The sequence below is a fragment of the Nanorana parkeri genome, unplaced genomic scaffold (genome assembly GCF_000935625.1).
Source record: "Nanorana parkeri isolate BGI_ZX_2015 unplaced genomic scaffold, ASM93562v1 scaffold1837, whole genome shotgun sequence".
Lineage (NCBI taxonomy): Eukaryota > Metazoa > Chordata > Amphibia > Anura > Dicroglossidae > Nanorana > Nanorana parkeri.
Genome location: NW_017308105.1, coordinates 72,391 through 99,903, shown reverse-complemented (window position 1 = coordinate 99,903; position 27,513 = coordinate 72,391). Strand labels below are relative to the sequence as shown.

The window sequence follows — 27,513 nt, the reverse complement described above, 5'->3', positions numbered from 1 at the left end:
TTCTTCCCACTGCCCACCAATGTAAGGAGCATTATTCCCACTGCCCACCAATGTAAGGGTTATTCTTCCCACTGCCCACCGATGTAAGGGTTATTCTTCCCACTGCCCACCGATGTAAGGGTTATTCTTCCCACTGCCCACCAATGTAAGGGTTATTCTTCCCAATGGCCATCAATGTAAGGAGCATTTTTCCTAATGACCACCAATGTAAGGAGCGTTCTTCCCACTTACCACTAATGTAAGGAGCATTCTTGCCCTTGCTCACCATTTTAAGGAGCCTTCTTCCCACTGACCTCCAATGTAACCTCCAATGTAAGGAGCATTCCAATGTAAGGAGCCTTCTTCCCACTGACCTCCATCCCCCCCTTCAGTGTTCTATCTGACCTCCGTCCTTCCATCAGGCTTCCACAGTTGTACCGGCTCCTCTCCTGGACTAAAATGGCTTACTCTGATTTCACTGCACCCATGGTCGGTGCTAGACGATTTTGCACCCTAGGCAAGAACAGCTACTTGCACCCCACCTCCCGTGGCGCAACCCCCAATCCCCCCCGGCGCAGCCCCATTCCCCTGCGGCTTAGCTTCTGCAGGTGACAGGTGGATTTAATTTAATTTGAAATAGCCAATAGCAGGCTGGCTATTGAAACCCCACCCACTGAGCAGAGGAACAAACCTGAGAGAGAAAGTTGTCTCTCAGTTCAGCTCCTCTGCTCAGTGGGCGGGCGCAATAGCCAGCCTGCTATTGGCTTTTGCAATTTGGAATAGACGGGGGGCACCGTGGGGGGGGGTGAATGGTCAAGGCTGCACACTAGGTAGCAGTGCGCCCTAGGCAGCAGTGCACCCTAGGCAGCTGCCTAATTTGCCTATTGGCAGCAACGGCCCTGACTGCGCCCTGTGAACTTCGCACAATGTGCATTAGAAGCTGCAGTAAGTCACATAGAGCTTGCCTGATTTCCTCCCTGGCTTGACTGTTCCTGTCCCCGCCCCTTTCATTAATTGGGTTTCAGGTCTTTCAATCATGGAAGCTCTGCATCACATGTGGGCCTTACCTTGGGCGGTCTACATGCAAATACAGCCTGCCTAGGAACGCCCACTCCTCCAGACTGACCTCCACCCATCAAGAAGAACCAGGGAACCAGAGGGGTGGACCTTGGGCGGAACACCACTGATGTCGTACAAACTTCAATCAACTTCCCAGCAGAACCCGGTGTGCGGACGGCTTTTCTTCTGTTAGTATGGGCTCATATTGGAGCAAGGACGTGCTCCCAGCACCAAGCACCCGTCTCATCCTTTGCCTGAGCCGCGGGGGAGCGGTGCTTCTTTTGTGTGATCACACAGCAGTGATACGTTGCGGTTCCATTTATTTTAAAAAGCACCCCAAAGCACTAAGGCCTCATACATGCATCACCACTCACGGCGATGGACCATAGTGCACTGCGGCAGTATTTATTTATATCTGATTTTAGGATGTCTTTGGTGGGTCACAAGCCCATTAATTTCAACACATTACACACCACCCGGTGGAAAGAAATCCTAGATGGACCTTTTTAAAAAAAAAAAGGGTGAGAAAGGACCCTTAGTGCTATTCAATTTTAAAAGGTGGTGCAGCAATGGCTAGATTATGTAAAGAGCCAGTCATATAGGGTGGTGCAGTAATACCCAGGGTATGTAAACCGCCAGTCATATAAGGTGGTGCAACAATGCCTAGGGTATGTAACCCATCAGCCATATCAGGTAGTGCAGCAATGCCTAGGGTATGTAACCCATCAGCCATGTAAGGTGGTGTAGTAATACCCAGCGTATGCAAACCACTAGTCATATAAGGTGGTGGAGTAATACCCAGAGTATGTAAACCACCAGTCATATAAGGTGGTGGAGTAATACCCAGAGTATGTAACCCCTCAGCCATATAAAGTGGTGCAGTAATACCCAGAGTATGTAAACCACCGGTCACATAAGGTGGTGCAGCAATGTCTAGGGCAGTGGTGGCGAACCTTGGCACTCCAGCTGTGCCAAAACTACAAATCCCAAGATGCCTCTGCCTCTGGGAGTTATGTTTGTGGCTGTCAGAGCCTTGCAATGCCTCATGGGACTTGTAGTTCCAAAACAGCTGTAGTGCCAAGGTTCGCCATCACTGGTCTAGGGTATGTGAACTGTTAACCATAAAGTGGGTGCAACAATGCCTAGGATATGTAACCCACCAGTCATATAAGGTGGTGCAGCAATGCCTAGGGTATGTAAACCCATCAGCCATATAAGGTGGTGAAGTAATACCCAGAGTATGTAAACCACCAGTCATATAAGGTGGTGCAGCAATGCCTAGGATATGTAAACCCATCAGCCATATAAGGTGGTGTAGTGATAGCCAGAGTATGTAAACCACCAGTCATATAAGGTGGTGCAGCAATGCCTAGGATATTTAAACCCATCAGTCATATAAGGTGGTGTAGTAATACCCAGGGTATGTAACCCACCAGTCATATAAGGTGGTGCAACAATGCTTAAGGTATGTAAACCGCCAGTCATATAATGTGGTGCAGTAATGTCTAGGGTATGTAACCCACCAGTCATATAAGGTGGTTCAGCAATGACTGGGGTATGTAACCCACCAGCCATATAAGGTAGTGCAGCAATGCCCGGGGAATGTAACCCACCAGCCATATAAGGTGGTGCAGCAATGCCTAGGGTATGTGAACTGCCAGTCATACAATAGGGTTAAAGGTCAATAATGGGTTAATATGTAGACTGCCCTCTCTACTCCTGGGTTCCCACTAACACCTGTCCAATCAGATGACTGCTCCAGCCTCCTAATAGCAGTATAAATCTCTGCCCTGTGGTGGGTTGGGGAACTTTGAGCTTCAGGCAATATGGGGTTTTCTCTAGCAAGGTTGGGGCTTTTGGCCATTTTATGGAGCTGCCATTTGCCATGCTTAGCATTTGGTGCGCAGAAGTTTTTAGATGAATTGTCTAATGTGCATTGCGGGTTTGGAGAGATGAGCTTTTCCCTTCCTCTGGGTTTTGAAGCCTTTGCTGCTGATATTACAATACTTGGTGAGTACATATTTAAAGCTGAATGATTGTGTGTCTTCTATGACTAGGGTTGCCACCTTTTCTTCCAGCGAAACCTGAACGCTCTTGCAACGCACGTAAAACACATTTGGGATAATGAGTCACTGCTTATTCATATGTAAATATCACAGTTGAGAGAATTTTTAGTGGGGGGGCTAGGAACCCCCATATAATTTTGGTTGCCCCTGTATGCCTGACATCATGTGTGCGGGTTTCAGCTGCCATGAAACCCGGACACAGCATTCAAAATCCAGACTGTCCGGGTGAATCCTGGACAGGTGGCAACCCTATCTGTGACCCTTCTATGCACATGTAGTACAATACAATGGCTATACTAGCATGCATATAGACCTTTATTGCCTAAGCTATCAAAATCACTTTGATGCTATGGCTGTGCGCACAGAGATTGTGCAGGTGGGTGGGTGATCTCACTCTTTCTCAGCTGCAATGAAGCTATACAGTTTGATTGCCTTGCAGCCCCCAGCAGCAGATTGATGATTTAACCTATGTCATCCTCTGAGCATGTTATTGGTCTGTGCATGTGGCTGTAGCCCTACTGGCTCTTTATAGTACCCTTCTAGCTTGAGAGCTGCTGCATAGAGTTCTGGTGACCACCATGTGGCACTCTGATACTTGCTATGCAGCCTCCAGTAGTTGTTCCAGGCTATGATGATTGATCTAACAGTCTTGCATTGCATGTGTCCAGTCTCTCCTGCAATGTCCTGAGTTTCCAACCACCCTTGTTTCATATCTGCAGTCTGAGGGTCTCCCAAGTGTCTCCCAAGTGTCTGTGAAGTCTCTGACCATACTGTCCTAAAGTGAATATTGTGTGGCCCTTTGGTATTACAAGTAACTGATTCGGCCGGCTGTCATTTTCTCTGATTCCTTTCATCCCTGCTGGGCACTGCTGTGTCCCAGCGGGGATGAAGGGAATCACGGGCGCGCCGGCAAAACGGCAGGAAAATGTCACTTTCGGCATTCTGCCGAAAGTGCCATTTTCGGCCGGCGCCCCCCCTTCACTTTTCGCCCGGGGCTCGCGCCCCTGCTGCACCCCCGGTTGTTACGCCACTGACTGATTCCAAAATGACTTCCATTTTAGCTTTCCTACATCTAAAAACACATGGGAGGGGGGGGGGATTTATCAAAATCTGGAGCATGTTTTGGTTTGCACTGCAACCAATCAGCTTGTCTCATTTGCATATCTTAACTGAGCAAACTGCAGAGATGCTGATTGGTTGCCATGGGCAACTGCTCCAGATTTTGTCTGCTCCAGTTTTGATAGTGCCCTTCCTCAAAATTCTGCCTAAATTTGGTGTTTAAAGTAACTTGGGTGGACATTCTGATCTCAGCACAGTTGCAGTGCCTGCTGTATTGCATTAGCAGTTCCCTTTATTGCTTTTAGTCTGAAACAGTGAGCAGCAAACAAAGGAACTGACTCTTCCAATGCCATATCTGCTGTCTCTCCAGAGGTGGGTCAACTACGGGTGGAATGATTGGACTATTGTCTGCAAGGTATACTTAATTGTATGGTAACCGTGTCATTCTAATCCACTATGAACCTTTTCTAGATAATGAGGATCAAGCCCGCTCTCTCCAGAATGACTCGGCTTGTGGCCTGTGGATAGGAGAGGGAATGGAGACCACACCACTTATCACTGCGACTTATGATGGATGCTACATAAGGAAGGAGGTGGGGGCAATATCGCATTGTGCATACTAATCAATATACTGATGAAAACGAACACACCTAGTGGTCTAGGAGTGGCGCATTGACACACTAGTGGTCTAGTTTGAAGCTTTTGTTTTCTCATCGCCTATCTATCCAAAAGGAAGAAGCAAATGTACTTTAGAGGTTGGGGATCTCCAAGGCTCATGGTGGGTAAGAACTGGAGAAAAGAGGGACTCAAAGTTTAAAGTCACATTATCTGAGAAAGTAGGCTTCAGCTAATTCCCCTTGTTAAATTGGGTCAGGGTAGGGGAAGGAGTTGGTTTAGGTGGTTCTTACTGATAAAAACCTGATGGAAGTTTGAGTGCAAACAATTTTTTTTGAGACAACCTGTTTTATTTTGGAAGCTGTGGAAAGGCCTCTACCAGGTTTCTATGGCCTGTCTCCCTCTAGTGAGATGAATCTGTTATGTCCTGGTCACTGGGGCAGAAAGTGATTGTAAATCCAAAATGTTCTAGCCCTCACTGGAACATGGGTTGTTCCAATGTGGACAATGTCTTAAAGGATTCTGCTCAAAGACAAACTTTTTGGCTCTAGATCTACTTCATCAGGAACTATGTTTCTACTTTCATACCTGGGTGCCAGAAAACTTTTTTTTTTTTTTGGGGGTACTATTTTAAGGCGATCATTTGGAAAGCCTTAATCCGTCTTCTGGAGAGGTGGAGGCCTGTGTAATGCATTCATCTGCTTGAAATGTAAGGTATTCATGTGTAGGTCCCTCATGTGTCAGAAATAGGATTATTCCTCATTTCAGGAGATTGGGTAGAGCCATGCAAATCACCCCCCCCCCCCCCTGCCTGATGGGCCTTCAGAACTGCTTGTGTATAGTGCTAATAGGCTAAATCTTATTTACAATATTGGATCATATTTGCACTATACACTAGCAGTTCCAAGTGTGTATGTCGTATGGCTCCACCTACTGTTCTGAAATGAGGCGTAATCCTTTTTTTGGGGATGTGGTATGGCAGGAGACATGGGAATACTTGGCTGTGCTAAGCACTTATTCAGTTGGAGGACTTTGATTACTTGGTCCCCTCTCACCATAAGCTGTGGTTATACTATCTCAAACAAAAAATCTCAACACATGAAGCAAGGATTCTAGAAGCATTGTGTCCAGGGTCATGGCAAATTCAATGTTGCTTGCTTTGTTCTCTCACCTGTAGGATGAAGACTACGTGATGACTGTGATAGTTGACAGACTTGATGATGGTGAATTGGATCATCACAAAAGGGATATAAAGTGTCCCATTCAACCAGGTAAAATGTATCAATTGGCATGCACCAATTCAAACCTAGAATATATTGTACCTAGGGATGCACTGATACTGGGCATTTTTTAAAAGTACATGCTTGGGGAAAATACCCCGATACTAAGTGGCGATACCGGTGCTTTAAATTTTTAACTGAAGCCGGTGCTGCAAACGAATGTCGTTTGTTCGCAGGAAGGCTGTCAAGGTCCCCAGCAATACAGCCTTCCTGCGAACTGGTGCCAATTTACAGCACCAGCTGTACATCTCTTCCTTCCTGAAATCACACCACCTGTCTGAGACCAACCAGGGACCCTTCCTGAGAACCCTGCAAAGCCACCTGATATCCTCTGCTTTTGACAGGCTGGCACCCCAGAGCAGCAGAGTATGTAGCTTCATTTTCCGCATTTGATGTATAATAGATCACTGGGGGTTTATAGTCCACTAAAGCTGGTGGCATTCTGTTTAATGTATTGCTGAGATTTGGAGTCAGTGGCAGAACTACCAGGGGTGCAGTGTTTGCTACTGGGCCTTGGCACTTCCATCACTGTGTCCTAAAATCAATTGTTTGCATTGTTTTTTTTAGAAAAACTCATGACACACTAAAAAAAAGTATTGGTGATTGGTTTCAGTGAGTACTTGAGGAAAAGTATTGTTACTCAGGCTTGCAAAAATGGTATCCGTGCACCTTAATTGTAAGCAAAAATTTCAGAAAGAGCAACACTCGTAACGACATAATGTCAAATGAACACTTCCTAACCTTGTTAGCATTGCATTCTTTACTGGTAGTAAATTCCAGTATTCCCCCTACTTGGGATTGTTCTCCAGTACATTCACCCTGGAATGATGTATAGATATGGGGTATGTTTTCCAATGCTTTATTTTACCAATGCAGTATTTAAAAACAAAGGTTCATTTAAAAGCTTTAAAGTGCTTTGTCAAATTGCCATGCCGTGGTCTAAATATTTGACTGAAAACAAGAACCCCATCTGTAAAAAAAAAAAAAAAAAAAAAGCCAATGCAAAATTAAAATTTCCAAAGACTTATCACTAAGGTTTAAACCTTGCCAAATTGTGGCTCAGAGGAATGCATCACAAATTCATGAGATACACAAGTCTGTAGAGGCATGGCCACTCTAACTTGGGTTTGTTTGGTTTTCCAGCTTTGGATGCCCCAAGTGCCAGCGACTGTGCCGCTTTCGATAGAGGTGACCGCTTGGCCTGTGCCGATAACTCAGTCTCCAGGGATGTATGTGAGGGGATGGGTTGCTGCTTCTCTCCTGGTGATCCTTCTCTTCCTTGCTACTTTGGAAACAAAGGTGAGTCGGTCAAAGGTGGCTTGGACCAGTGATGTCCAGTTTATTGCATTAACTGCCTGGCAGCCAAACTTAGGCCAACTATCCCCCTAATGAGGCAACTCTTTAGAAAGTGCTTTTTAGACAATTAGATCATGCTTCATCTTTAGTGTTACTTCCCAGTTTCTGCTAGCATGCTTTGAAGTTGGTGCCCATAGACACTGCATGGTTTTTTGCAGGTGCTTGATGTCTGTAGTTTTGATTGTTGCCACTACTTTCACCATTTTTCTTTCAATGTTCATAACCAAACGTGAGTCTTTCCCAATTTCCATTTGGGACAGAACTAGCAAATGCCTAGTTTTAATGCTTTCTCAATTTAAAGCTAAAACATTCATCTAGTTCACAAAGGTGGACATGTAAAGGGTCTCCTTTGTATGTTGGTCTGTACCTGCAGGAGCCCTTATTTATTTTTTGATCCTTTATGGGAACTTGCAGTGATCCAGCTTTGTTCAATAGAACTATCCATATCTGATCTTTGAACTGCTGGGATGCTAAAAATCACTGTAGAAGTCTGCACTACATAGTAATGATTAGTGCCTTCCCCTCTGCCTACTGAGCACAGGGTGAGGCTTGCTGGCCATCACAATTGTTCAGAACCGTGTGAGGTGTCGCTTTTTTTTTTTCTCAACTTTATTCAGTTTTTTGACCACCCCCACATGTGGTATAGCCTTTAACAAATGAGGTGGCTTGATATACAGTTCTTGCATCTTGGGGTCGCTCATCGCATCCCCCAACAGTATATCTTCTCCTAACATAAGGGTGTTGCTTTTAATGGGGGTGGGGGTTGAATTCCTGGAGTCATAATTTACCAATGGCTACTAGCAATCTCCTCTGTAGAGACCTGGTTGCCAGATTGGGTAAAGGCACAGACAATAACTTGCTTACCTGCAGTTTTTGTTCCTAAAAACTTGATGTACTTTGTCCCTTTTTGAATGTACTAGAAACTATTACTCTGAGATTAATTCCTAGCACAGCCCTCTCAATGTCATAGCCCTCTCCTATTGGTGGCAATGTCTAACTCTGATGGTCCAGCTCTTCAACCCATCCCAACACTCCATAAATGTTTACATATATCTTCAGGGGGAGGAGTTATACTACAGTCATTTGAATGATGGCAGTCTGCTGGGGCTGCTGATGTCCAAGTCAAGATGACTGTACAAGGGTATCTTTACAAGTTAATGGTATAATTCAAATATGATGGATGCACATATAATCTTATGGGAACATTTTTGTTCCCATAAGATTATATTGGCCTAATGCAGAATACTACCACCTTTTTAGCTTCATTTAGAAAATGTCTGTGCTCTGCTTGCAGTGACAGCCCGATGCACAAGTGATGGCCATGCTTTGGTTGCCATTTCAAAAGACGTGACTGTTCCTTCCTTGATCTTGGACTCTGTACATGTTGTTAATGTGGACTCCACTTCATGCCCTGGACTGAGCATTTTAAAGACTTCAGCTTTTGTAGCGTTCGTGTTTCCTCTATCATGTGGTGGAAAGCAGGTGAGATTGGTGGGTGGGTGGGTGTCTTGTATTGCCTGTGAAATGGCCATGGTGCTAATCCTCAACCAGATACTTGACTCATGGTGTCATTAATTGGCTTCATTCTTTAATTCACAACTTAAAACTATGCAAAACTGTGACCCAGGAGATGGGTAGCCTTATTTGCTTGTCTATAACTATGCTCTTGTTTTAAGGTCTCTGGGAATGAGATGGTTTATGAAAATACCTTTGAGGCTACAAAGGAAACCAGAACATGGCAAGGAGTTTCAATCACAAGAGACAGCGCTATGAGGTAAAGACATGGGGAGCGCATGAGATTCCCTTGCTAAGTCTTACAACACTGACTCTTTCTTTCTTTTAATAGGCTAATGGTTCGATGCCACCACTCTCAAACTGCTGCTGCCCCCCTGATGGTTGAAGTGGTCACACTCCCACCACCTCCACCCATATCCACCACAGGACCTCTGTTCCTGGAGATGAGAATAGCTAAAGGTATCATGCAAATTCTGGATTTGGGCATCACATTAGAAAAGGCACATTAGGAAAGTAATCTTCTTAACTTAGACTTGCCTTCCCATCTTGTCACCCTTCTTATAAGCCAGTAGCAACCTGGCAGGCAAATGGACCTTTTGGCTTGCAGACTTGTAACATTCTAAATTTCTCTTTAAATCAGAAATAGAAAATAATTTTGATTAAAAGGGCTGACTAAAATTCCTGTAGTTACATTTTGCTAGGAAAGTTGCCAAAAAAATGGACTGGAAATGGTTTGCCAAATAAGTGCTTCTTGCCTATTTTCTCCTGCTTAATGTCATGTATAATGCATACAGTACTGATGGATCTTGCCAATGAGATTAGAATTACTGAATGGGCCTATGAGTTTAGAGAAGCATAACATGGAAGCTCTAGTAAGTAGACTAGTAAAAGTGCAAGAGATGCATGTATGACCGGATGTCTCCTGGCTGCCTCACATTTGCTAAATGGTGGCGTGAACTATAACGGCCCTACAATCTCATGCAAATGATATGGGGAAAAAACTTGCATTGGGCAGCAAAGTATGATGACTATTTTATATCGTGAAGATGTGAATTTGAGAAGTCCTACCAACATTTGAAACACTGCCGTAGGATAAAGTGAGACTAAAATCTAAGTGGATATTTGGCGGTCCAAATGGAAAACTTGTTTTTAGAAATGTGAGAAGGCTATTGAGGCTCCATGTGTTATGGTCACACAAGCAGTTGAGAAAGTGCTTAAAGTGACATTAAACCCTCAGATTTTTTTTTAATCTGTAATCCATGGTTTCCCTTCTCTTTGATGCTCTTCCTTAAATCCTGTATCTGTTCTCATGCTTGGAGAGAACTTCCCTTTTTCAGCTCAGGGCCTCTTCCTGTAGTGCTGGCTCAGGTTACAGCCTATACAAACGGATACACAGACACCGTGTGAGACAAGGCAGTCTGCGGAAAAGGGGAAGTTCTCTCCAAGCATGAACAAATAGATTTAAAAGGAAGAGCAGCAAAGAAGGGAAACAACCATGGATTACAGTAAGGCACACATTACAGTATTTTATGTTAAAAAATCTGAGGGTTTAATGTCACTAAGTATGGAAATGGATGAGTTTTGATGTTCTTTATAGTGAGAACAGACTATGGTGGATTAGAACAAATGTTAACATTATAAGCAAGAACATTTTCACTAATATGTAAATCTTCATGGATAGGGCTTGTAGAGGGAGTGAGTAGTTGTTGAAGCAGAAGAGTTACAGGTAGACCAAAGAAAAATGACATTGAGAGAGGGCTGAAAGGTCTAATAAGCTGAATGAAGGGCAAGTAAATGAGCACATTCTGCAGGGAAGTCAAAGCCTTCTAATAGGCTGTAGTGCTGTGCCAAAACTTAAACCTGACTAATGGTTTCTGTTCTAGCAATTTTAAATTAATGTACACTTTTTGTACGTTATTCACAACTATTCTTGGGGAAAGAGAAACAAAACCTGCACTTGGTTTCAAAAAACCTGCTCTAAATCTGAGTCTCTTGCAGATCCACAGTACAGCTCGTATTACCGGGATACAGACTATCCTCTAATCAAAGGCCTCCGAGATCTGGTTTTCTTAGAGGTCAGAATACTAAGGAGAAAAGACCCAAGCTTGGTTTTGATCTTAAATGACTGCTGGGCCACACCATCCTCAGACCCCACCCAACAAATGCAGTGGTCTATTCTTGTTGATGGGTAAGGTCAGAATAAAATGTCTGTGTAGAGCTAAAAATGGGATGCCAATCAGAAGGTGCCTACAGTAAATCTCTCATTACAGCTGCCCTTCTGCAGATGAAGATATAAATTACCTTACTCAGTTGTCTCCTGTTGGAACAGATATTGATTTCCCAAATCATTACAAGCGCTTCGTTGTCAGCGCCTTTATTTTTGTTGAGCAGCAAACCTACACAGCTTTTGGTGAAAAGGTAAGTCAACCTACATGTGCTTTCAAAACTGGTATACAGGAGGTTGCTGATCTGTGTCTCTATATTGCCATGGTTGTGGTTTCTTGTCTGGTTAGCTGGACTTGCAGTGTTGTGTATAATCTGCCCTCCCTACAGTGTTTATAGACCATACAGTTGATGCTGTGATCAGTTATAACATGGATGCTGCCATGCATACCCTGGGTGGAGAGCTGGTGACTTCCTCATCCATTCCTAAGATGTCAGGAAACATGTTCATAAATTGTCACATGGGTCAAACAAAGCCAAGGTTTTGGGGCCATGCAGGGTCCCTTACTCTGGGTGACATGGTAACTATGTTGCTCTGAGGAAGGGACCTTGGGTGGCCCTGAAACATTGGCTTTGGTGCATGTGACAGTCTGATTTACCAACGGGCTTCCTGTCATCTCTGGATTTTGAATGCTGGTGACCTCATCCATTCCTGGTTAGGTGGCCTGGAATGAGCATGTGGCTGGAAATTCTTTCTTTTACATGGTTGTGAGCTCTCCACTTTTAATTTTTTTTTCTCCCTTCCAAACCATCAATTCTACTGTCAAAGTTTTTAGCTTTACATTTACTGTAAACATAATATAAAGCTGGCTCTTGCAGCAAGGCAGTGCAAAGGGCATTAAAGCAAGCCTTTCTGAAATGCCTGGAGCTGCTGTTCACCCCATGCTGAAGATACCAATACACAACAAAGTCGGTACAGCCGAGGGTTAGTCTTCTGACCTGGATGAAGCATGCATATCTAGTGTGGTATGGATAACTGGGCACAGGGTTCTGTTGAAGGATTTTTTTTTTTTAATATATAAAATGTCTGACTGCTAGGTAACTGGCATTTTGAAGAATGAAGTGACAACCTCTAAGGTCTCAAATGCTTCTACTCAAGATTGCACATTAATCATTGCATCCTTTAATCTGCCTTATAGGTTTACTTCCACTGCAGTGCATCTGTGTGCATCCCATCTGCTGGTAACCCTTGCGCATCATCATGCAGCACACGGCAGAGTAAGTGTAGGCCTTGTGCCATTGGGGACATGCTAAAATCCTCGCAGCTAACAATTGTGACTTCATTTTTTTTTATTTTTTCCCCAGAGCGAGCTGCGAAGGCTACATTGGAGCAGTTCACTGTATCAAAAGGTCCTGTGAACTTCATCACAATTGAAAAATACCCAAATGTTCAGGATAACATGTCTGTTGAGATGGAAAACATGCTTGAGATGGAAATGCCTATGAATCCTCAAGGTAGGGCATACAATTACAAAGTATGTGGACAAATTGTTTATCTGACTCGTGCATGATGTTGGCTTTCATTACATGTAACCAATTTAAGGAAACTGACTCCATTTGGTTTTGTACGCCATAACAAGGTGATATTGCCTGAACTATTTCTACAGAATTTTGGGATCTGGATATGCTGAATGAGACAGATGACAGTTTCGTAGGTGCCAAAGAAGGACCAATTGACAGGGACTTGTTTGATGCTGACAAACTAATGCCCAGAAGAGTAAAAGGTAACGCAAAGAACCCTAAAACATTGCAGATCTTCAAATTGTCTATGTATAAAAGTGTAGCTACAGTTATCCCAATTGTAGCACCTTTCTTGTGGTGGCAGACAATAGTCTAAGGTTGGTGCCATCAAGGCATGCATTATTACAACATGTAGCTAAATGTTGATTGCTGCTGCAGATGTCTCATTGGCAGCCAAATGTTGGAGACACCTTGCTGAGATGGGAAGAAAATTGCATCATAACAATGTAGTGAACACAGGGCCATCTTTAACATGAAGCAAAGGGACAGTTGCCCCAGGCCCGGTCACTGTTGTGGGGCCCAAATAAGCTGCCCCAGAGCCCACAAAAGATGCACATGACACCATTCTGTTTACATATCGATCGGCAAGCTGTGCTCCATGTGGCGTCTCATGCAGGGTCATGTCTCCCTGCTCTGCAGGAGGAGGACGTTGCGCAAAATTGCATGGCGGGTAGGGGACATTGTGTGGCGTGGGGGTGCACAACCAAGAAAATGTTTGCCCAGGGTCCAATCAAAATTAAAGATGGCCCTGAGTGAACAAGACGATTGTACTATGCAACCATCAAACAGGAAGTCGCCTAGTGGCATGACTGTAATGTATACAAGAAAAGAAAAGCGGGGCTTTAAAAGTGTCCAAACCATACAAGATGTCCATCAAACATACATGGTTTTGTATAAACGTATATTTAATACATACATAAAGACTTGGTTACAATTAAAATGTCATTGACATGATACAATGTTACATTGAAATCAAACTACCTCCTTTTGGTGCCTGTCCGCACTGCGTCATGACGTCAATGGCTGCGTCAGGCTGGTGGATCACGGGCGCGGATACTCGCGGCAAAGCGTGCGCATAGTTGCCGCAAACAAACGCGCAGATCAATCCCAATAAAGGATCCAGCCTGGCGACCTCCCACCAATAGATAGAAATAGACACAGCATGTGGGACCTCGGAGCCATGTAACAAAACAGCTAGGACAAACTCGGTATATCAAAAAAAAAAAATTGACTACAGAAGTATTTAAGAATACAAGTAACTTCACATGGACATGCAATCAATTGGTCTGTAAAAAAAAAACTGTAATGTGCGAAGGGCTGTTTCAGTTTTGTCCGGAAAAATAGCAGGGAACTCTAAATTTCAACTCTTCCTTTGGTCAACCTAAATTGCATTACGGTAAACTGATTTTAGATGTACCTTTCCAGTTCAACACTTGGTGTTAAAATACCACTTGCTGTGGAGTTTTGGTGGACCTAGCTAACTACATCCTGCAAACCAATTAATAGAACATACTAAATGTGATTAAGCTGATGTTGTATCTCTCTAGATGACGCCAATGCAAAGTTCGATCTCTTGCTGTGGTTGAGAGGAGCAGCTGTTGGAGGAGGCATCTTGTTGGTGGTGGTTACCATTCTGGGCATCTGGAAGTGTCACAGAAGACCAAGACCCGCAATGCATACTGTCAAAATTTAAATAAATATATACTTTTCTAAATATTGCTTTGTGTAGGTCATTTGTACTCTTCTAAACTCTATTTTTTGAGGAGGCTTGGTTGGAAAGACATGACAATGGGGAAAACGTGTCATCTTGGAGATGGAACCTAGGGATGCACCAATACTAGTATTGGTGCTGGTACGGAGTACTTGTCCAAATGCTCTTGCGGTTTATCCCGATACCGGAACTTCTGGTATCAGAAAGCTGGGCTTCCTGATTTCACGAGGAAACCGGCACCATCACCAGGGATCATGGAGCTGGCTTTCCAGCAAATCATAAAGCTGGGCTTCTAACACAGCAGAAACTCTTTTAGGCTGACTTTTCTGGCAGTCTGTCAAAATTGCTTGTGATTTGTCTAAACAGCAATTTGATGATGGACAGGCAGCCTCTTTAGTGACAGTAGTAATAGCCCCACATTGGTGGCTCAGTGGCAGCACTAGTAACAGTCTTCAGTGGAAGTCAGTGGTAGCGCTTTTAAACTCCTACGCCACCCCATATTGGTCAGTGGCATGATTTTAAAGCTTGCCTACCATCGTACCCCTCCACCTCTAGCTGACATTTCACCAGAGCAATACTACGGCCGGGTGGAGATTACCCCATATGGCAGTATTGGCTTCATAATTAGTACAGAGCACCCCAAAACCTGATGACACGGTGATCAGTTTATCGGTTTTATGTGTATTGGTGTTGAGTTATGTTTTGAGTGCGTTATGCTGTGTGACCTGGTTATGGAAAGACTATCAGCACCATCCCTCGTTTATCTCCCATTGTTCTCTGAAGGAGCTCAGAACAATGACATTCTGGCCAGGCTTCTGCTATGGCTGTCTGGAGTTCGTTAGCATGTGGACACCTGTGGTGTTGAGCAGACTGATTGTCTGGGAGGGGGGATGTGATGGGATTATATTCTGATTTCATCACTTGCTGTATAAAAGTTTGTGCAGTTGCTCAAAGCAGAGTTTGTTTACCCTACACTGAGTCCCGACCAGTGACTGGGGAAACTGGGAGCTACAGATCAGCGGGTTCCAATATCGCCTCAGCAAGGAAGAAGATGGCGGCGGACATACTAATCCTGAGTACGGGGGTCCGTCACACTGACATTCTGCTGGGGTAGTTTCTATTTTAGAAAAGTTTGCTATACTGACGGTGAACACTTGCAGAACATCACATTGCCCTTTACAGAGCATTTGGACTTGAGGCAATGAGTAGTAACACCCATACAGCTAATTCCCCCAGAGCATTAGTATCCTTATTGTAAGTTTATAAATCACAATGTACATGACACTTGGAGGTGTAGTTTTTGCTATGAGATTAGCGACCATAGCAGACCAGTTATTAACTGAAAGTTCAATGCCCAGAACTGGGCCTGCCTTGAATGAAGGATTGGCCTGTGTGGCGTGTGCCTGGTTATAGTTGTATACACTTCAATGCCCCAACATCTGGATATGAGGGTCAAGTTGGCTCCACTTTCTAATGCTTATAGTTGGTTATATGAAGCAAGGGGGCTTATCAAGGATTCCGGTGGACCTACTTTCTGTGCGCAGCTAAGGTGACAAGATTCCCACATAAGCCATAGGGTGGCAGGTCTGCCAGGAGGTGCACACAGCCAACCACACATCCTATTCATTATCAGTAACATATTGGAAGTCTAATGCAGGTCAGGAGGAAGACAACTGATTCTGAATGAGCTCAGAAGCATCTCCAATTTGTCATAGCAAGCTCCTTGACACAGCCCAAAGCCCTTTTGGCCCTGACCCAAGATTTGCAAACTACACCAACCTTTTACAAGTCAAGAGAAATGAGAGCTCGTTATCGGAACAATTGTCAGTTTATTAGTATAAGAGAGCCATAAACTGGACCTGCATGTGCCAACACAATTACATGATTGGAAAAAAAAATCATGACATAACATTACAACCCATTTATAAAATATCTGCCTGTGATGCAATCCTCACAATTTAAGTAATTAGAGCTGAAGTTTAAGCTGCTTATATTTTGCACATCCTAGTTTTCACTTCCATTTAAAGAAACTTTTTTTTTTCTTATGTTGGAGTCAGTGATGTCATGGTTCTAAAAGTCAGATCATGGCTAGTGGGAGGAGCTGTGCATGGGTTCCTAAAAACCGTCACGGCACCCTGCCTTAGTACTCTTGAGCCCTGAGATAGATAAATAAGAGATCTCTTATTTATCTATCTCTTATTTCTCAAGTGTAGATGGCTAACGGGAGTTACTTTTAAAAACATTCACTACATGGTTACATTAGCACCTCACTAAATCTTGAAAAAATATAAGTACATCAGTCACATCAGTATATGCCAGTGAGCTCCTATAAAGACATTTCTAATTGGAAACTAGGGCCCCACTTGATACATGTTAGTCACAAATTGAAAAAAAATATATAACTGGAAACTTCAAGCTTGATTCACAGCTTTAAAGTGTAACTCTGGCCAAAATAAAAAATAACCTACAATGCAGTCTATCATTAACATTATTACAACAGTGTTTACTCTTCTGTAGCATACTTTTATTGTTGATTCTGCCTATAGGGCTGTTATTTTTCCCTCTTCCTGTGATAGGGTGACAACACTTCCAAAGTGAAATTGCCCGGCAGTGTTATTACCCTGTGTACAGTGTAATCTTAGATGGACATGTCTGTTTTTTTTTTAAATGGCGTTTAGGAGACAAACTAATGCTTAACTCCAGATAACTCTTCAAGCAGTTGCAAAAACTGTTTTTTTGTTTTGGGGAAAAAAAGCTTAAATCCATCGGAATAAAAGCTGATTGCTCAGTGTGTATGATTACAACTTGTGCTGAACAGCTTGGCTTGTTAAAGGAAGTGAAAAATAATGGAGCTACTGGCAGGATCAACAGGGAATAAAACTAAATAGCGCTTTATAAATCCCAGTTAGTACACGAAGTAAATGGAAGTACATGGGGGACTCGGAGAAATGAAAATGGCTCAAATAATCTCTGAATTGGTGCCGACACTGTCCTTTCTTCTGGAGGGGGGCTACTTTTGTTCCCCATGGTCCCTGTGTGTGTTGTAAAGTAGTGTCCGCTCCTGGGATGGACTACAATCTCAATACAAATTACATAACTAAACATGAGATTGTAATCCATCCCGGGAGCGAGCTTGGAGGGCTGACTACTTTATTAACACACACAGGGACCATGGGGAACAAAAGTAGCCCCCCTCCAGAAGGAAGGACAGTGTCGGCACCAATTCAGAGATGATTGGAGGATCTACAGCCGAGTGATACACAAATAAGATACATTGTTCATAGTTAAGATACTTGGATGTATTAAGATTTAACTCCTGAGTTTAGTGTCACTTTAAGCCCCAGCATGAATGTTCATATTTTACTCATTGCCATGGAGGTGAATATACAGCCATCTACCTTCAACAGAACATTTTTAGAAGTTAAGATTTTAACTATTTCACGAGATATACTTCTAACGCCCAAAACGAGTATATGGAAAGAAGTCAAATTATATAAACTACTTACAAAATGAATCACGTAAATTAAATAAAGGAAATGGCAGTCGTATTTTAATAAAGCAAAGCCTTCGAATGCTGCCAGGTTTCATTTAGTCCATAATTTGGAGGGAGCAGTTTTCGAAAATGTAGAAAGCAGCATGGAGGGGCTTGGTGAAGCAGGTGGTGTAAGTATGTAGATGTCTGGTTGGGTTCACCTGATAAAAGGATATGTAGCCACTATCATAGTCTAGGTGTATTCCAACAGATTTCACTGCGGTGTCAGTAGAAATTGTGCTCTGGACGTTGTTGTGGGATACTCCTAGGAACTTTTGATAAAACATGGTCCAGGATTTATTGTTGTATCCGATGAAAGACTCGTTGCCAGGGATTTTCCTCTCGATGCTGTTACAGGCTACGCCAAGGATCCATCTTGAGGCCTGACTCACGTCCACTTCCCAGTAATGCTGTCCGGATGTAAATATGTTGGTGCTTAAGACCTGGCAGGATTTAAATCTCTCTGGCGTCTCGGGGTACTTCTGAGAGGCGGCAGAGTAAGAAGCCGATTTAAGATCACCAGATAGAATTATTTTGCTGTGAGCTGTATTTATGTCCAACGAGAGGTCGGTCTTCTTCAAACTGGAAAACTGGCGTATGGTCTTAAGCTCCAGCACACTTCCAGCAAAGCTTTGCAGGCCCATATGTAATATAAGAGAAATTGGGTTCTCATCTATACTTGCAGCTAGGTTGGCTTCGCTGTCGCTGACCTTTCGAGAACTCATGCGTTTGATTCCTTCATGAGGAGTTCCTCTGAGCACAGTTAATGGGTCTGTCACACTGTGTAGCTCCTTGATGCTCTCTATTTTTTTGTGGAGCTCATCCTTCTTTGTTTCATGTTGCTGGATTAAGTCGTTCATTCTGAACGTTGCCTGCTGCTCTTGTCTGGAGACCTCGCTGGTGGCTCTTGTTTGCAGAGCTTCAAGTTGCTCCTTGATATCTCTAAAGAGAGCTGTCACTCTTTCATTGACCCCAGAAGCAGCTTCTTGGACACTTCCACGGTTCTTCAGCAGCTTTTCAAGCTTGTGCTCATTCTCCTCACCCTCCAAAGTCAAGTTATCTAAGATGTCCTTCAGACTCGCCTTTCTCTTTTCCAAGGCATCCTTTAGCGGATCCACTTTGTGTCCTCGATGATCTCCAATAATGCAGCATGACACGCAAATGCAAGCCCCGTCCTTGGTGCAGCAGAACTCGATCATCTTATCGTGAATGGGACATTTCATGTCCTTAATGGAAGTGGTGGGCTCCACCATGACATGCTCTGCAGACTTGCTGTGTGTCTTGAGATGTTCTTCACACATCGAGGCTTCACAATGAATACATGTTTTAGTGGCAGCCACAGGTGTCTGGACACAGTAAGTGCACAAAATTCCCTCCTCCTTCCGTTTGGTAGAATCTCTACGCTCCATGTTCTTGCTCAATCTTCAATATGCGCCAATATAAAGCTTTCCAAAAGTTGGCTTAAAGCTTGGACTGCAGTACTCTTTATACTTTTAGAGACACACCTAGATCTTACAGCTGCACACTGGTATTATAGCTTGGTACGAGAGGCACGTTCTTTTCAGCCCTTTCAAAGAGCATGCAATAAAATAGATATCATAGCAACAAGGCAATTATTGCTTACCGTAATAAACTTTAGAGCCAAGTAGTCACGTGATGGCCAGAGTCCAGATACTATAACTAGACAAACCGAAATGTTCAAAGAGAGAATAATGGTCCTATCTGTGTGTGATGCAGAATAAAACTTTTTATGGAATGTAGCACTATCTGTTTTAAAACGATCTCTCGTCAAACTGGAAAACAAGGGAATTTTTTTTTTAACCTTTTTTAGGTCTTGGAATATATCGTCAATAAAATAATGCTTGGAAGATCATATTACATAAAAATCTGGTTTGTCCCACCAAAAAATTATATACATTTTTTGGCCATTGCTCTTGCCAGAAATACTGTGAGCCCAGACCTGAGCTCACAGGAAGTGGGTTGGATGTCACCAGTCATCAGTCAACCCAGAAGGTAACTGGTGTTAAATCAGAGATTGGTGAAGAGGTCAGAAGTCAGGTGTCAGTCAATAGTTGCTAGGACCTCTGGTGCCTAATATCATGTTCCGCGCCCCAAACATTACAGGAGGACAGAAGAGTATCTTCTTCCGTCCTCTCCTGCAGCCTGTTCCACCTCCCGGCTCCTGCCTCTGGCCTACTAATAAAGTTGTAAATTTAAGGTATGTGGGGACAATTATATAAAGGGGACAAACAATTTACGGTGGCATGCTAATGGAGACTTTACCAAAACTAGGGATGTCCCGATACCACTTTTTCAAGACCAAGTACTGCCCCTCAGGTACTTGCGATACCAATTACAGATACTTTTTCTTAAAGGGACATGTGACCTTTTACTCTAAAACAATACAGACTGATGATTATAGGGCAGTTTCTTTATAATTTTTAAGAATTGTAACTCAATCCATGATTATACAGCAACACGCAATAGAGGACTACAGATCCCATCACTCCATGATTATACAGCAAATATACATGGCTGTGTGTGGTCTCATATGGAATGCATTTGGGTCTCACCAGGGCTGCACACTAGGGTCCTGCGATCTAGAAGCTTGTTAAGATCTGGGGGCTGAAGAAGAAAGAACAGCCAGGGGAGGCTCTAATGGTGGCTGTTGAATAGGATGGCAGCAGAAGTAATTGTCACAGTGCTGGGAGACCTGCTGCGGTGCAAAGGTGCTGTGACAGACAGGGAAGCTTCCCGGCTTATGCAGCATCCTTGCGCGCCCGGCGGTAGTGTGTGTGGGCTGTAGTGCATAGGCTCACCTGTAGCTGGACGGCAGAGATCTGGAGTGGCTGTCAGTTGAGCGGCTTGGTGAGCAAGCTCCATCAGCCCACAGCTGGATACTCAACCAAGGAGTCCAGGAACGGATCTGCAAGTCGAGACGAGCGGGAGTCCGAGGCGGCCATGTGGAGTGCGGGCAGAGGGAGGTTAAGGCTGCACGCGCACTCATCCCAGCATCCGGCCACGCCCCCTCCGCTATCGGCCTTTAGTACTGGGGCATTTTCACGAGTACAATTACTCGTGAAAATGCCCTGTATCGGGCCCGATACCGATGCTAGCATCGGTATCGGGACATCCCTAACCAAAACCATATAATTTACTGCTGTAAATAAAATGATCAAATCAATATTGAGCAGAATTAAGTTCAGCCTATTGGTTCGATCCTTTAATACCTCATTGGCCCTTTTCAATTATTTTATCCCTTTGGCTTCAGGTTTTAACTTGACACCCAGAGCAGCAGACGTGACTGTCTGAGGTATATGGTATGATTGTCCATTTTACTCCACCTATTGTTTACATAGTAATATCACTTCACTACCATGTTGGGTGCTGTAACCTTTACAAAGGATTTATGGCAGGCATATACTTTGTATTACTGGCTGCGAGAAGCACACCTTCAATGAGATCGGAATGTTGTAAACAAAATGCTGTTCTTCACATAAAGATTTATTATCAAATTAGAAGAATGTTATCAAACAGGTCCTATGCAGTATAGAGGGGATGATTCTCCTCAGCTCACAGGAGTGGTGGCCGAAGGTTGGCTCTTTGCTTGGGTAGGAATTGGGTGTGGCAAAGGAAGGAAAGTGGCCAAAGCAGTACGTATAAAGTCCAGATTTAGTTTTATTCACACTCTTATGTAAACATTTTTCTAAAAAATATGTGTTTTGTGGGCTTGAAGGTCCCCCCTCATCAGGGCTCGGTACTGTTGAACGAAGTGTGTTGTACTGATAACATTGGAGGGATCCTGAGGGGTACTTAGTCTGATGATTGCTCCACATGCTGGTTCCAGGAAATAGAGCGCCCTTTCTGAATGCTTTTACCCCAGGAGAATCCTTAAAATAATGTTTAGGGCTTGAAGAACCCCTACTAAAAACAAATCATTGGGGTCAGTGGGAAAGATGCCCTTTACGTTGGTGGCCAGTGGAATGAATGCCCGCTTGCAGTGGTGTTCAGAGTGCCACCCTTAGATGGTGTCATGTAGCTGGCTTCTGGCGTTGACCCTGGAACTATGCAAGGACCAACAAATGGGAGGTTAGTCATCCACATCTTAAGGAAGCCCTAGCAATCTCTGAATGAATCCATGGGTTCCACAGAACCCTGGTTAAGAATGGCTAGTCTAAAGTGAACATTAGACTAAGGGGTCTATTCACAAAGCTGCTGAAGGATCCAGCAGCAGCTTCGGCTGATCCTTCGGCTTGCTTCGGTTGTGGGAGCCCTTCGGTTCAGTCGAACCGAAGGGCTGCTGTACAGGCTATTCACTATCGCCCATATAGCTCCCGAAGGCGGCCGAGCGGCTTGGCCGAGCCGAACGCATATGCTTCGGCTCGACTGAGCCGAAGTGACAACCGAAGCGGGCCGCCTCGCAAATGACAGCTGGGCGGAGCCAGCTGTGATCTCACGGCTTGCCTTGCCCAGTTGTAATGACAGATCAGCGACCCAAATGACCTGGGGATGCTGATTTGTCGTGGCCGGCTCAGCTCAGTTGTTATTCATTGGCCGCGACCTGCTAGAAGACTCTAGCAGGTGTCGGCCAATAGGAAACAGTTGGGCGGAGCTAGCTCTCACTGCTAGCTCCACCCAATTGTTTTTTACATTATTTTCTCTATTATTATTTTCTTAATTATTTCACTTTAAAAAAATCTTTATTTTTTTAAATGTATTATTTACATTTTTAAACATTTCTTTTTTTCTTTCAACTTTTTTCACTATTTGCTATTCTGTTCGGTACCACGGAGGTACCGAGCAGAATAGCCAAGCCGAATGCCGCTCGGTGACATTCGGCTATTCACTCAATGCAGTTCGGCCCCTATGTTGAATATGGGAGAACGGCAGCGAGTGAGCTGCCGGAGCTTTGGCTCAGCCTATCGAGATGTTGGATCGGCTGAGTCGAAGTCCTTCTGCACTTCGACTCACGGAAGTGCAGCCGATGTATGGCTGATTTCAGACGATGTATGACTGAAATCAGCTGTACTGAGATGTAGTGAATAGCCGAACATTGTTCGGCTCGGTTATTCACTCGGCTGCCTCCGGCAGCTTATGAATAACCCTGTAAGTACCCATCAAGATTCCTCCATTCCTGGTCCATTATTGCCAATCCAGTACACTCTTTGCTCAACAGTGCCAACTTTTGATGAAGGGGACCCTGTAAACCCCCAAAATGCGTTATGGCATAAAACTAAATCTGGAATATGTATATGTTCTTCTTTTGGCATTTTCCTTGGTGCACATTCAGGTTTATGAGTAGCTTGTCTTCTTTAGACTTGTGATGATATTTGCTGGTATTCCTGTGTGGATTTGTGGTTGCTTGTAGAAATGACCACACAATAAAATAAAAAAGTGAGCCTAGCTGAACTTTATGCATACTACACTAAGCTCAAGACAGATATAAAAGACACAAATAAATGTAACTTTGTGTTCATGAATACATCATTGTGTTTTTTTAAATACAAGAGGTGAATTTGACCTGGTATCAGCCTCTTGCAGTTCCTGTACATAGAGCTCAGACTGGAAAAAAGAGGATCACCACAAGGAGCCTATCGGTTGTATTGCAGTTCTCATGCGCTAATAAAGAATATACTGATAGGAGGAAAGACCAGAGCGACAGAGAGATGAGCTCATCAGTCTTCTGTTTTCCCTTTCGCTGTCCAGTCACATAGTGGGGATGGGGAAGAGACAAGTAAGTGAAAGTAAAACTGCAGCAGTAGAAAATTAGGTCTTCTGTCCTACTAGACAAGGCATGTGCTGTGTTGCAGCGCTGTGGAACCTTTTCTACCTATGTATTGCTGCCAAGTTAGTAGTGTTTGGCTTCCTGTGTGCCAACCCTGGTAACCCCACCACGCTAGGTCATGGCGCACGTTGGCTTATGCAGAAATCTGGCCTTGATTACCAACAGCAGTGCACAGGTGGAGACGTGTCCCTGCACTTGGCCTATAGGGTGACATTGAGCAAATCCATTGGGCATGCTCTGCAATATGGAGAATCCACAGGTGGGTGATATAGGTGGTGTAAAAACCAGCCTGGCCCCTGATGATGCACTGCTGGCTCCTTTCACCTCCAGCCACTGGGTGGAAGCCGATGCTCCCTGGGATACGCAGATATCTGAGGAGGTTGCTGGAGCAGGGCTGGTGTCATTCTTGCCTAGGAGAGAATAGATGTGGGGGACGGGGTGGAGCAAAAAAAAAAAGGGTTGGCTTTTTAAGTATGTGGAGGAGGGAGGGTTAGAATACAACAAACTTGTCTTTTTTTCCTGTGAGGATTCGCTTTAAGTCAGGGCCCATTGGCATCTATGCCAATGGATGCAGGGGTGTCGCTAGACTTTTCACCTGCTGAAGCCGTTAGGGGGAGGGTTCTGGTGGTGCACGTTACACCAGTGGGTGGGGTGCTTGTGGTGCACATTACCATGAATGAGGGATGGGGTTACTGGTGATGCATGTTACTGGGGTGGTGCACATTACCAGGGGAGATGGGTGGAGCAGGGGGTGCTGGTGGTGTACATTACCTAGGTGGCATGAGCTGGTGGTGCATGTTACAAGGGGAGGTGGGTGGGGTGGGGGTTGCTAGTGGTGCACGTTACCTGTGGCTCTAGCAGATGTCCTGCCCAGTTCAAAGATGTCACTGATTTCCAGAAGCTGGGCGGAATGCCGTGTAGAGCGGGAAAGGGCATACCGCTCTCACCCTAAGAGATGCCGTCTGAAGCAACAACCTCAGGCTGCCTCATTATAGGAATGACCCTGACTGATTGGACAGAAATGCCGGTAAAACAGCCCCCATACAGTCTGTGTATGTCTGTGTATTCAGCTGTTTGCCTAAAGTTCAGTTTTTAGCCCCACCCTGCACAATTTCTAAAAGACGAGAATTTTTATTGCCAGTTACACATGGCTGCCCGCTTTTTGGTTGCCATAAGAACCAACCTGCAATAAACTTTTTTTACAACCAATATGAGATTTTTGATGGCTTGTGTAATGTTGAAACAAAACAGTATCCATTACATGGTCAAAGGGAGAGATAAACCAGCGACAGGAGGATATAGTGTGATAAATCTATGTAAACCGCCATGAGATAAGGGAGGGTTCAAAGTACAAGGCCCCCAGTGTACACAATATGTGCAGAGCTCTACTCACCCGTATGTGTATACTGACACCATGCTGTGAGGACGGGGTACTACACCAGAGCCTGAGAGTGATGGACACAACAAATGAATGGCATGGTCAGTTTGAATCACAGCTCTTCCATTGTAATCTATGGATCTCTTTGACAGCCGGGCGGAAAGAGCTCTGGGTACAGAGTGGGCGACTGACAGCGGAGTGAAGTGCCGCTGGTTACACAGTGAGAGCCTGTGATCTGCAGGGCGGAGCTATCACTTTGACAGTTCAGTCCTACCAGTGGCGGACCTAATAACCAAAGGGCCCTGGTGCAAGATTTTATCTTGGGCCCCCCTCCCAAGACGGAAGCGGATCGCACTGGCCCCCCGAACACCCTCCCCAGCGGTCTCTAATGTTGCAGTAGCGTAGTGGACTCTGGACTTTCCTGAGACCCTGCAGAGCACACCATAGATCCTGCATAGCTCACCTGAGACTCTCTATGGTGGGCTCTGCAGGGTCCCAGGTGGGCTGGTTGTCGGGGTCCCTTTCCCTGTACCTCCTCCCAACTCTTCTGACCTGCTACTGCTGGGGCCCGGCCTCCTCCACCCCCTCCCCTTTCACCTCTATCATGCTGCCCCTGGTACAGCTGATACCCATGTAAGGTGCCCTCCAGGCTGCCCAGACCCTTTACAAGGGTACCGGCCATACCCCCCTGATGGCGGTGTTCTATCAAAGTTTGTGACTAAGTTAGAATGTGTGACCGGTGACGTGGTCACAAGTTTAAACGTAATCACGCCCAGTTTTTTGGTGGTGGAATGTGTGACCGCCAATAGGTGAAGCATTCCAACGCTTTCTCAGCTGTTCCAGGGCAGATCAGCATCGCAGATGGTATGTGCAGGAGAACCGATCTGCCCTGGAACAGCTGAACAGTCCTGAAATGTCACTTCTATCCGACTGCGATCTCACATTCCACCACACTCACAAAGTCGGATAGAAGTGACATTTCGGGGCCAATGAGCTGCTCCAGGGCATCTGCGATGCCGATCTGCCCTGGAACAGCTGAGAAAGCGTTGGACTTCTTCACCTATTGGCGGTCACACATTCCACCGCCAAAAAACTGGGCGGGATTACGTTAAAACATGTGACCATGTCATCAGTCACACATTCTAACGTAGTCTTAAACTTTGATAGAACAGCGATTAATCATTTACTCAGATAAATAGATTATATAAGGGGAAAAATTCAGTGTAACGTTCCCCATTATAATCCACGTGTCTAATTAAATGAAATAGCAGCACACAACCCCCGTGCTGTTACTGTTACTATAGGACTGAGGGGCGGTATTTCCGCCCCTGAGTCCTGCACAGTGTAAAGGTGTCCATACACGATTCTCGTACGAGAATCGTGGGAAATCCCGCGATCGTACGAGAATCGTGCAGTGTATGGAAGGCGTGCAACCGTTTCTACTGTACGGTCGCACGTCTTCCGTCGAACCAGCAGGCTGGAAAACCCGCCTGGAATCGTACGATTCTCGGCGAGTTAGTGGCCTGCTGGTTCGACAACTGCCGAACAGGCCGGGGTGCGCACGCGCACACAGCCCGTTTGCAGTCATTGTAACCCCGCCCCTCATTACAGTCATCGTAAGGCCGCCCCTTAGGGGGGCGGGCTTGCGATGATCGAGCGTACGATCTGCCTGTCCAAGATGGGCAGATCGTACGTTTTTTTAATCACTTTACAACCATCGCAAGACTAAGGTCTTCCGATGGTTGTACAGTGTATGACCACCTTGAGACTTGGCTGGGCAATTCAGAGGCAGGAGAGGCCCTCATCCCAGCTACCCCTCCCACAGCGTAGTGGCCAAGGCGGGCAGCTCTTCTTCCTCGGCCTGACCCTGGGTTCTAACCTTCCACATTCCATCTAAAGCGTAATAAAATACAAGTTTTAGCTTTATATACACTTTTTTTAAGTTTGTTACCTCTCCCCTTTATTTAAAAAAAATATTATTATTGTTAGAATGTTATTATTATTTACTTATAAATAAGGATAACATTCTTACTTATAGGTATATAATAATTTGTAGAAGCGACAAGCTACCAGCGACGAGCTACAAGCGATATTGAGCGATATTGAGCGACATTGAGCGACGAGATGTGAACAGCTACATTGAATTGTATTGGTGAAGCTACATAGAGCGCTATAGTGCGGAAATATGAGCGATATCGCTACAAAAATCGCGCGATAAATCGCTCAATGTGAACGGGGCCTGAGCTAGTCAATCGGATAGTAAGCTACCCCTCCCACAGCATGGCGGCCAAGGTGGGTAGCTCTTCTTTCTCAGCCTGACCCTGGTTTCTAACCTTCCACATTCCATCTAAGGCGTAATAAAATACAAGTTTTAGCTTTAGATACACTTTTTAAAGTTTGCTACTGCTCCCCTTTATTTTTAAACAAACATTCC

General features: G+C 44.6%; 2 protein-coding genes across 2 annotated transcripts; one reads left to right on the top strand and one right to left on the bottom strand.

Moving 5' to 3' along the window:
- The first annotated feature begins 2,990 nt into the window (after positions 1–2,990).
- On the top strand, positions 2,991–14,366 carry LOC108799857 (zona pellucida sperm-binding protein 4-like). Its single transcript, XM_018571785.1, has 13 exons — positions 2,991–3,048; positions 4,635–4,756; positions 5,956–6,049; positions 7,202–7,357; positions 8,709–8,896; positions 9,091–9,188; positions 9,261–9,388; positions 10,928–11,117; positions 11,200–11,347; positions 12,292–12,370; positions 12,458–12,607; positions 12,760–12,876; positions 14,221–14,366. The coding sequence occupies exons 1-13, from the start codon at positions 2,991–2,993 to the stop codon at positions 14,364–14,366; spliced, it is 1,674 nt and encodes a 557-aa protein (XP_018427287.1).
- Positions 14,367–17,972: 3,606 nt separating this feature from the next.
- Positions 17,973–19,325, bottom strand: LOC108799856 (probable E3 ubiquitin-protein ligase MID2). The gene has a single exon (XM_018571784.1). The coding sequence runs from the start codon at positions 19,323–19,325 to the stop codon at positions 17,973–17,975; it is 1,353 nt and encodes a 450-aa protein (XP_018427286.1).
- Between the last annotated feature and the right edge of the window lie 8,188 nt (positions 19,326–27,513).